The 11,381-nt window shown below is 29.3% G+C and overlaps 1 protein-coding gene and 1 long non-coding RNA gene across 2 annotated transcripts; one reads left to right on the top strand and one right to left on the bottom strand.

Annotated features, from left to right (window-relative positions):
* Nucleotides 1-285: 285 nt before the first annotated feature.
* LOC140804696 (uncharacterized) lies at nt 286-2,361 on the bottom strand. The gene is made up of 2 exons (XR_012112187.1): nt 1,026-2,361; nt 286-402 (listed from the first exon to the last, which is right to left on the bottom strand). It is a non-coding gene; the product is annotated as an uncharacterized lncRNA (long non-coding RNA).
* A 6,505-nt stretch (nt 2,362-8,866) lies between these two features.
* Nucleotides 8,867-10,762, top strand: LOC140806376 (large ribosomal subunit protein eL8y). The gene is made up of 5 exons (XM_073163000.1): nt 8,867-9,141; nt 9,747-9,916; nt 10,009-10,137; nt 10,228-10,320; nt 10,455-10,762. Exons 1-5 carry the CDS (start codon nt 9,069-9,071, stop codon nt 10,584-10,586), a joined length of 597 nt encoding a protein of 198 aa, XP_073019101.1. The 5' UTR covers nt 8,867-9,068; the 3' UTR covers nt 10,587-10,762.
* The last annotated feature ends 619 nt before the right edge of the window (nt 10,763-11,381 follow it).

The following is an 11,381-nucleotide window of genomic DNA, read 5'->3' as shown; positions in this document are numbered from 1 at the left end:
CAATTCATGCTGGGTGTTTCAAGAATAATAATCAGAAATCTTGGGATTAATAGCCACCCAGACGCTACTTCGTTTAAGCAGAAGAAAGTAGGTATCTCAATTTTTTTTTTACAAAAACATTAGTATTTCCTAAATTCGAGAATCTTGTCTCGGAATTCCTAGTAATTTTGTAGACAGCCTTGTATAGATTGATATTGTTCATCCCCTTTTGGTTTCCGCAGCTTTTTATTAGCTAGACATCCATATTGGCCCGAGAGCTACTTCAAGGCTCAAGCTACTAATATTGTTGCAAATCTCAAATTTTGAACTTTATTTTCTTTGCGTACGTACGAGTGACTGTTATTTGATGGTATGTTTTAAAGGCATTCCTGGTATTATCCGAAGGAGAAGTGAAATAACTACCTATAAGGAGAGATAGGGGTGTCAATCGGGTGGGTTGGGTCGGGTTTCGGGTCAACCCGCGAAAATTTATTTATTTATTTTTTCAATCCGAACCCAACCCGAACCCGAAGCAACCCGAAAACCCCCAACCCGAACACGAATCCGTATAACCCGACTCAACTCGTCTAACCCGCCTAACCCGAATTTTATTTATTTTTTTTACATTTTTTTTAAAAAAATTCAAAAAATAAAAAAAAATATTTTAATTTAAATAAATAATAACAAAATGTTCGATTTAAATTTGAAAGTTTAATCGTAGAAAATTAAAAGTATATTTACTAAATAAAATAAAAAATTATTAAAAAAATAAAAATATGCAAAATAAATATTAAATGATGAAAATTTATCATATAAATATACAATAAATTTTGTTCAAACATACAATATATAAAAATATAAGTAATATTTAAAAAAAAAAAAGGTTCGGGGGGTCAACCCGCGACCCAACCCGACCCAACCCGAAACCCGCCTAACATGTTACTAACCCGAATCCACCCAATCCGAACCCGAAAAACCCCAACCCGAACTTGATTTTTTTCGTGTTGATTCGTGTCGGGTTGACGGGTCGTGTCGCATTTTGACACCTCTAAAGAGAGATGCTTTATGGGATTGTCAAGTGTCAAATTTGGCTTGCCAACTTGTAATTCCATTTGTGAGAAAACTTAAATCTTGCACATCAATTCTTGATAGAATTACTCTATAATTTTCAGAAATCCTTTTTCAGCTTGTTTCGGTTGATGTCTTATTTATCTTGTGAGAGAAGGTGACACAACTAGCAGAATTGGCATTTTATTAATTATGCTCTACTCAAGAAAGTAGCAGAAACCAAGCATGTTCTTTGTTTCTTGGAAAAACCTCACGAGCCCAAATAGCAAGCAATCAAATCCGTTATTCACGTACACCAGTTGAAGATGCCTACAACTAGCTTGATCGATAAAACCCACTAGCTGGTACTGTTAGTTTATTGGTAATGAGTATATGGACAATTTTTGTATGTGTAGAAAAAAATAATATTGGCAATCAGAGTAGTCAAAGGCCCTAGATAATCAATAAATTGTGTGACTCATTATAATATTACAACAAAGATGTATGGTGGAACAAAGGTAAAAAAAATCACATGTTTTAAACTCATTTGGGTGCTTAACTAGACATGAAAATTCATTGATTTAACATATTTCTTCAAACTTGCGTCCTACCTTGTGAATGTAATAGAGATACATAATCAATCGATGGCTTAGTGGGAGGTGGAGTGTCATTCACAATCCATTAAAAATGAGATGGAAGCTTAATAATATCTTAATTAAAGAAGTCTTGAATCCCTTCAATCGTCTATGACATCTTCGCATATTTGTCTTTGCTTGATTCTGATACGCGATCGAAGTTTACCACAGCATATGTAAGGCCCGAATTTCGCACGCCCAACCACACACAATATTTGTCGAGGTCAAGCCTTATTTAAAGTATCAATAGCTCATATAATCAACACAAGGCCTAAAATTTATAAAGAATCATAACTTATTTATTAAAAGAAAACAATGAGTCAATCTCTCGATCGTATCAATGAATAATAAACCAGTCTTTCAAAGAATTAGCCAAAATATTTAAAAGAAAATAATCCACGAATCCTAGAAGAACTCAAATGAAAGAATTCGAGTCTCCAAACTCTATGGAACATCCTCTATGTCATCACCATTCTCAATTATCTCTTCTATATATTTTACGTATTCATCTTTCTCATTCAGATTATTACCTGAAAACTAAATTATTCAGTACACTCCTATATCCAGTCACTAATTAGATCTCAATGATAACAACAAAAGCTTTAACAAAAATAAATAATAAATACACATATAGCTAGGATGACAGAATACAAAAATAATATAATAACATAATCCAGATCAGAATTTCTATCATGCAGCATTTTGACATAGGGAAACATGTATTAATTGTGTTCAAACAAAAGTTATACATTTGTGATGTGTGTGTTTTATGTTTTATGCATTTGTGTAGACTGTAGTGTTCAAGAAAAATTACATATATAATTAAAGTTAAATCTCATTTTTTTAAAGCTATTCGGTTAATTCGGCCGATTTTAGTTCGCTTTTCATCGGTTATGAAAATTAATTCGATCGGTTCGGTTATGGATAAATATTTCAGTTCGAATATGGCTAATTTGGTTCGGTCGGTAACCGAACCGACCGAATGTTCACCCTACCAAAAAGTGGCTCACATGACTGGCAGAACAGAACAATATCCACAATGGGACCCCGTCATGCAGCACTTTGATCATAGGGAAACAAGAGGTGACTCACATGCATCTCACATGCAGCACTTTGACCCGCAGGAACCAAGAGGTGACTCACATGACATACATATCATCTAGAATATCACCAGAACATAACCAAATACAGAATTCCAACAAATAAGGAACAATAAAGTATCGATAACAACGATATGCATCCAAATTCATTATTGTGGAGTTTTTGCGAAATAATGTCGGAATAGGAGTGTACACACCTGAGATCCTTGTATAAAATGTAATAACTTAAGTGTAAGCCTCGTGAAACACCAAAATTTATAAACATAAGTTATATGCATTAGCTAACATATCCTAAAATATTATTTCAAATACATTAGCTTTACAAAGTATCAATAATATCTAAGACTCCATATCTTTAAATAATAAACTGCCCTTAATTTAAGGGTACTACGTACAATTGTACGTTGATTATTCGTATTAAATTTACACTCACCAAAATATATATATATATATATATATATATATATATATATATATATATATATATATATATATATATATATATATATAGTTTTACTAGTATTCAAACTCGTAAAAATATTCAGTCGAATTATGGCTTCTGGAATTATATATAAGTGACGTAAATGTATGTCTATAAGGTTCAAAAGTTTTAAAATATAATAGTTTCTATTTACTAATTGAAATGTATGACTCTTACCTAACAACGTGAATTTGATATGATTTAGAATAATCCGAAAAGATTATAAACTTGTAATTAAATACTAAAATTTAGAATACCCGAAAGGTATAAATTTGAAGCACCATGATTGAAATGATTTCCAATAAACAACATGTAACTTAAACTTTACAATTAAATTTCAAATATTTATCAATCACAATCTTAAATTTCATTTAAGATACGTATCCCATCTGATCCAATTTTTATTAAATATTTTACACCAAAAATCCAATTAATACTGAACCTAAAATAAACAAAAAAAATGAACAAAAGAGAACTGGCATAACTTACTGCTATCAAGAGATACCAAATTGATATATGATAGAAATTTCTTCTTAATTCGATCGATGATGGGTGATGATTTTATTCTTCAGTTTTTTTATTATTATTATTTTTATTATTTTTGTTATTATTATTATTTTTGTTATTTTTGTTAAACAGCGGTTTTACGTATAATCATTATAGAGAAGGGTTTTTAGGCCATCTCCAATCCACTGCACTACATTCTGCACTACATTGGTGTTACACTAAAATCATCTCCAACCACATTGCACTACATTTTACACTACAATAGAATATTCCAAGAATATTCTTTTTTTTCAATATTAATATTTCTGTTTTATGTTAATTATTTATAATTTGATAATATAATGATAATTAAATATTATAATTTATATATTAAAATTTATATATTTAAATATTTTAATTTATATATTAAAATTTGAATTAATTATTTCATATTAACAAAATAATTATTTGATTTACGTACAATTATTTAATACAAACTATATTTTAATAAAATCAAAATATCATTGAAAAAAACACGTTCATTTGATATTAAATTAATAATACAACAAAAATACAATATTAAATATTCGAATTACTATATTGTTCCCATAAATGCTCAATTAATGTATTTCGTAATTCATAGTGAGCATCTCTATTTTTCATTTTTTTATAACGAGCGAGAAATTCTTGAAATCTTGTATTTTCGTCATTGACCATCATTTCAACGTCTGGAACAGGTGCTTCCATTGCATCTTGAATCGGTGAACTAAGGTCACGTTCATCTTCAATAATAATGTTGTGCATGATAATGCAAGCTTTCATAATGTAATGTAAATCATTTTTACGCCAAGACCGTGCTGGAGATATTGGAGGATCGGGGTCTGGTTTACCGCATTACTAAAAATCTTTTTTTTGACGTAATTTTTTTTATGTTTCGTAATCTTATGGTTTGTTAGTTGTCGTAGTTTGTTTATTGTTTCGTAATTTTTGTTATTTTTTGTTCGTAATTTGTACGATTTTAACGCATTATTAATTTAATCTGTGTTTTTTTATTTTATTTTTACACTTAATTAATTTCTAATCAGAATATTAAAAATTTTATAATTAAAATTTCAAAAAATATTAATTAATTAAATATTAAACACTTATATTAAATTAATCAAATTAAAAACTTAAAAAAAATAAAAAAAATTGTGGCGCAGCAGCCGCTTGTAGAGCTGCTCCAATCCAGCGCCAGTTTTGGTGCTGGATTGGAGTGAAAAATCATGGCACCACAATGGTGTGGCACCAATGTGGTGCCATGATTGGAGATGATCTTATATAATTGGTCTATGTAATTAGACCATCTCCAACCCATTGCACTACATTCTGCACTATATTCTGCACTACAATAGTGTAACACTAAATTCATCTCCAACCTATCTACACTACATTCTACACTAAAAAAGAATATTCTCAGAATATTCTTATAATATTAATTTTAATTCAATAATAACTATTTATAATTTCATTACACAATTATACATAATAAATGTAATTATATTATTTCATTATTTATTAGAAAATCGATTAAAAAAAATAGAATTATACAATCTATTTAATTTTTAAAAAAATTTTAAAAAAATTTAAATTATTATTTATGTTTCAAGAATAAATTATTTTAAAAATTTAAAAATAAAAATATTAATTATATAATTAATATATAATAGAATATTAAATATTTATAATTATTAAAAAACAAAAAAAAAATTAAAAAAAAAATAAAATAGAGGTGGTGCTGCGCCACATGTAGAGTTGCTTTTAGAGCAACTCTAGTCCAGCACCATTTTTGGTGCTGGATTGGAGTGAAAATCCTTGCTCCACAATGGAGCAACTCCATTGTGGAGCAAGGATTGGAGTTGCTCTTAGGTAGTAACACCAACTCCAAACCCAAAAAAATTCAATTAACTAAAAAAAATACTAGTGACATTATCTAAAATTTCTTATTATTAATTAAAAGATAATACCGAAATCATGGTAAGGGAAAATCTCTTATTCCATTTTACTTATTTGTTTTTCAAATATTATCTTGATCAAAGCTTATATTATTTTATCTAATATATCATTTTTTCCCTAATTACTTGGCTACTATTTGGGGTGTAACAGTGTATCAGCAACAAGCCATCAACATGTCAGTATGTTATATTTTGATTTTGATTAGGTGAATCCTTTAAAACTATTTTGATGGGATCATGAGTGAAGATTGGAGTTGAAAATGGATTTTAAATTCTATAAAATATATAATAATCACAATGAAATGAGAGATGGAATAGTAAAAGAATTAGAATTTCTTTTTTACATATAGCTAGCAAATGTTTTTGTTACTAAATATACAAAACTAGTGAGAATAGTGCATTGGAAAATATTTGGTATTAAAGGAGACAACAATTTAAAAAAATAATAATAACAACACCGGCTCTCTCCGATTGGTTCAAGCAACTGTAGAATGAAAGGAAGTATGCCTGATTATAACACTATTATGTATTGTGTTGTGTATGTTCAACGATACTATTATATTTGTTGATTTTATTAATTAATTTATTATAGGCTATAAATGGTATTAGATCCTATGTAAAATTATTTTAAATAAACAAAATTATCATTACCGTGTAATTAAATGTTTGAGGAAGAAAATTTTCTCAAATAATATGGATCCGAATTCATGTTCGAGATTAATTATTTACAATATATAGTTCTAGAACTCCCTACACTTGTCTCCTATACACACATGAGAGCCTAAAATTGTTCGGATCTTCCTCAAACATTTTTTCACAACATTCTACGTCATTTCATATTCTAAGTCTTGTCTGTCTTGTCCATGATATTCAAGGTCATTTCTCATTAACCTAGAAACTTCAAATATTTCATCGTACTTAAGTAGAATTTTTTTTTTACGTTGACATTATCGGACCATGATGCGAAACTCTTCCAATATCAATATTTTCCTCGTGAAAATTCCCCAGCCTTTTTGCGGGGTGTATTCAATTCAGATTTTTTATGACTTTTGATGAATTTTCAAATTACAAACTTTTATGGATTTGATAAATTTTTATCGACTTATACAGAATCTCACAGATTTATAAACAGATTTACTTGGATTCATGTAGACTTTTTTACAAGATTTTTATAGACTTTTGTGGAATTTTTTTATAGAATTTTATAAATTTTATACTTAATTATAACATATTATGAACTAATAATTAGTTGACATATATAACATATTCAGTTTGTAATATTTTTTCAATATTTATATTTATGTTTATCAACGTGCTTACCCTTTCCTCCAACAGTCTCTTTCTCTTTATTAATCTTATTTTAAATTGTTGATCATATTTTAAGTATCCGTGATGGGTTCAATCATTTGTACTCCATATTTAATTTACGTATTGAAAATTTCTAAATGAGAAAAATTTTCAATTACTTTAATCTCCAAATTTCCATATTTATATTTGTCATGACTAAAAGAGTTCAATTATATACATATTATATGAAAAAATAAATATTTTTAACAATATCATTGGTTTAAAAATATAGTTACAGTGTGTCTGGCAATTAGGATTTGAGATGATTTAATGAGATTTAGAATTGGATTTGGAAATTCAATTATTTGAAATTTCATTTGGTGTTTGGTTTAAAATTAAAAAATGGTATTTACAAATTCATTTCTTGTTTGGAGGAAAAAAGATTCGAAATTGGAATTTTAAAATTTTAATAAGCTACCCTTAGAAATTATCTAAACATAAATAACCCAAAGAAAATAATTCTTCTCTATTATTTGTGTATGTAAATTCAAAAATTAATTATTATTTATTAATCATAGTGCACATAAAATAATAATTAAAAAATCATCAAACAAATTCAAAATATGAAAATTTAATTCCAGAAAAATAAATAGAGATACTTGAAATCTGTTTCTCGAATATGCAAAATATTATTATAAATAAGAACCAAATAAAAAAAGAAGATGATTTGAAGAAGTGTATATTTTGGGAAAGATAATATATATGAAATTATCGTTTGAGTATATATATATAAGTTTGAGTATATATATATAAGTTAATGAATTATATTAATACTACCTTGATAATATATAATATATTTTATTTAGATAAAAAAGTAATTGTGTGTTTTTAAAATCCAAATCCCACCAAATCTTATCAAATTTGATGTGATTTGGATATTCTCATCGAAATCTCATGAAATCCCATAAAATTTTAAACAAATCTGAATTTTTTTTTTATTCATCTTGCCAAACAGTAAAAATAGGATTTTGACATCCAAATCCTATGAAATCCGTCCAAATTCTGGTTGCCAAACACACTGTTAAGGATATAAAAAATAATAATTTGATTGGTTTAAAACTGTTCACCAATTTAAATTAACGTATAGTGGCACACATACACATTATATAAATTTTATGTTAAATAACATGTATGTGAACTTTTAGATATTATACAAATCGTAGGCCTTTTGTGAGACAAGTCAACACTCTCCATACAAATCTAAGAGGTCAACACTATCTATATTTACAATAATAAGTAATATTTTTTATATAAAAAGTATTACTTTTTTATGGGTGACTCAAATAAGATATTCGTCTTACCAAATTGATTCGTGAGACCATCTCACAAAAGTTTTGTGTATATTAAAATATAAAAATCACAAAATATTTTTATAATATTTTTTTTAAAATCTTAGATGTCATATAATCATTTAAAAATTCAAAAACACAGAGAAAGTAAAGAAATTGTTGATAAGATAAAAGAGTGTTTTAGGCAACTATAAAATTAACCTATGATTTCATTCGGTTAGTATATGGTGCTCTCGTATTATATAATAATAATATAGTATAGATATAATTTTTCAATTTTTTTTAAAATTTTGATAAGATAATTGTTCATTAATTTAAATATAATACTTTTTGTTTTTTAAAAAGAGAATCTCTTTTCGTTTTTTAGGAAAGTTGAAGATTGGGCCCAAGTTGAAGCCCATTAATGTTCTATAAAAAAACAGGATTAGGGTTTATAGCCAGCCATTCCTCAGGTTGCAGAAATGGTGAGTCTCTCAGCCTCATTCACTTCCACACGCGTCAATTCTTTTTGAATAATATGGTTCTTCTTTCAGGCTCCCAAGAAAGGCGCGAAGCTTCCTGCCGCTGCCAAGAAAAAGGCCGAGAAAGTGGTCAATCCACTCTTCGAGAAACGTCCTAAGCAATTCGGAATAGGAGGAGCTTTACCACCGAAGAAGGATCTTCATAGATACGTGAAATGGCCTCAAGTGGTGCGGATTCAACGGAAGAAGATGATTTTGAAGCAGCGATTGAAGGTTCCGCCGCCGATTCATCAGTTCTCCAAGACCCTAGACAAGAACTTGGGTTTGTTGCCCTTATCTAAATCTTTTCGCTTTAACTGTATATATTTTTTAGTTTTGTTACGGAAAGGGGCAGCTATGTAAAGTTCGTTCTTTTTTGTGTTAATCTTCAATTGATCCGAATCTAGTCGGAGCTCGTGAGTTTTTTATTCCCATTTTTGGTTGATGCGACTCTGTTCTATGAATTGATGTTGACCTTGTTGCAGATGTTTTCATCTGTTGTGTTTAATGATTAAGATTGATATATGATTATACATTTAGTTCCAGTCCAAGTTATAGATTTCATTCAAGCATGATGCATCGACACACTAATTTGTTCAAGTTTTAATAGGAGTTGAGTGGTATACTTTGTGCTGTACTGTTGTTAGTGTCGTTTTGAGTGATAAGTTGCAAGATTTAGGTACCTTTTTGTTGGACTCTGTTTTACATTCTTGATTGATTTGCACTGGAGGGATGTAAGGTATTCCTCTCCTTGATCTGCTGAATACTGTATTGACTGGAATCCATTATGGTAACATATTACTGAAGCATTCTAGCTTGCTGATAGGAAATATTTCGAGGGATACTCTCAGTCAAATACTCGAATTATTATTTTTTCTGGATTTGCAGCTTCAAATCTGTTCAAGATGATGCTCAAATACAGGCCCGAGGATAAAGCTCAGAAGAAAGAACGCCTTCTGAAAAGAGCTCAGGCTGAAGCTGAAGGAAAAACTCCTGAAGTTAAGAAGCCTATTGTCGTGAAATATGGACTGAACCATGTGACCTATCTGATTGAGCAGGTGGGTTTGTTATTCTGCTTCTCGATGTGCGTACTTCGTCTAGTAAGTATTAGCACTAGGAAACTGATGGTGCCATCAAACTTCTATTGCAGAACAAGGCCCAGTTGGTTGTTATTGCTCATGATGTGGATCCCATTGAATTGGTTGTATGGCTCCCTGCTTTATGCAGGAAAATGGAAATTCCATACTGCATTGTAAAGGGGAAGGCTAGGTTGGGAACTGTAAGTGTTTTTTATCTCATGGTATTTGGTAAACCCTTTGTAAATATTTGTGATACCAATTTAATTTTGTTTGTGCATGGTATTTTGCAGATTGTTCACAAGAAGACTGCATCTGTCCTGTGTCTGACCTCCGTGAAGAATGAAGACAAAATGGAGTTCAGTAAAATTTTGGAAGCTATCAAGGTAAGAGATTTACCAAAACCTGTAAATTTTCTGCAGCTTCGAACAAGTTCTATGTGATAAATTTTTATAGTTAAATTTTTGGGTCACCCTCGCCCCAATGTTGATATGATGTGCTTTCTCAACTTTTCTTACAGGCCAACTTCAATGACAAGTATGATGAAACTAGGAAGAAGTGGGGAGGGGGTGTTATGGGCTCAAAATCTCAGGCTAAGACAAAAGCCAAAGAAAAACTCCTTGCAAAGGAGGCTGCTCAAAGGATGACCTAAGGGGGGGTTTATTGTCATATATGTGGTTGAACCAAATGAGAAATTTAATTGTTTTGTGTTATTTCCCAGATTTTAATTAGTCACTGTTTTATTTTCGATTATCGGATTTTGTTTGCTTGCTTTTGATTTTAACATTAGTAAGGGAATCATTATCCAAGTTTTCTTGAATGAAGATATCTGAATGACTCGAAAATATATGGTAGTAGGAATCATCAAAATATAATTCGTGGGTTGACTTCTTAGTCTCTCATGTGTTAATATTCCGTTGCTGCTTCAATTTTCACATTTACTAGAAATATTAGACCGTAAGACTTATTTCTTCTCATGGTATCTTGTATGAATACCACATTAATATCGTAAACCTGCAAGTGACGTTTTTATTTATTGGCTTATTTTAGTGTGAACAATAACAATTTAGTTATTGGGTCTTGCAAAGCAGGTGCGTGATACATATTCATATATATAGTATTATTATGATTCTTATGTTGTAAACGAGGATCACATTAAAGGACACACAAATAACAGTCGTGTAGTTATTTTTTTTTATTTTATTTTTCTCAAGTTATTGTTCGATAGTTTGTGAGTTTTAATATTTTATTTATATAATATAATTATATATTAAATAAATATATTTCAAATCTTTATTTTCAAGTAGATTGTAAATATTCGAATATTTAGAGTCGATCTTGAGCATGAACTGATTACGAGTAAAAAATATTAAAATTTGAATACTTAAAGTTACGATCCAAATGTTAACTACGTGATGTTAGTCGTGTCAGCTGTAATTAAAATTGA

The sequence above is a fragment of the Primulina eburnea genome, chromosome 11 (genome assembly GCF_022965805.1).
Source record: "Primulina eburnea isolate SZY01 chromosome 11, ASM2296580v1, whole genome shotgun sequence".
In the NCBI taxonomy this organism is placed as follows: Eukaryota; Viridiplantae; Streptophyta; class Magnoliopsida; order Lamiales; family Gesneriaceae; genus Primulina; species Primulina eburnea.
This window is presented reverse-complemented; position numbering and strand designations above follow the sequence as displayed.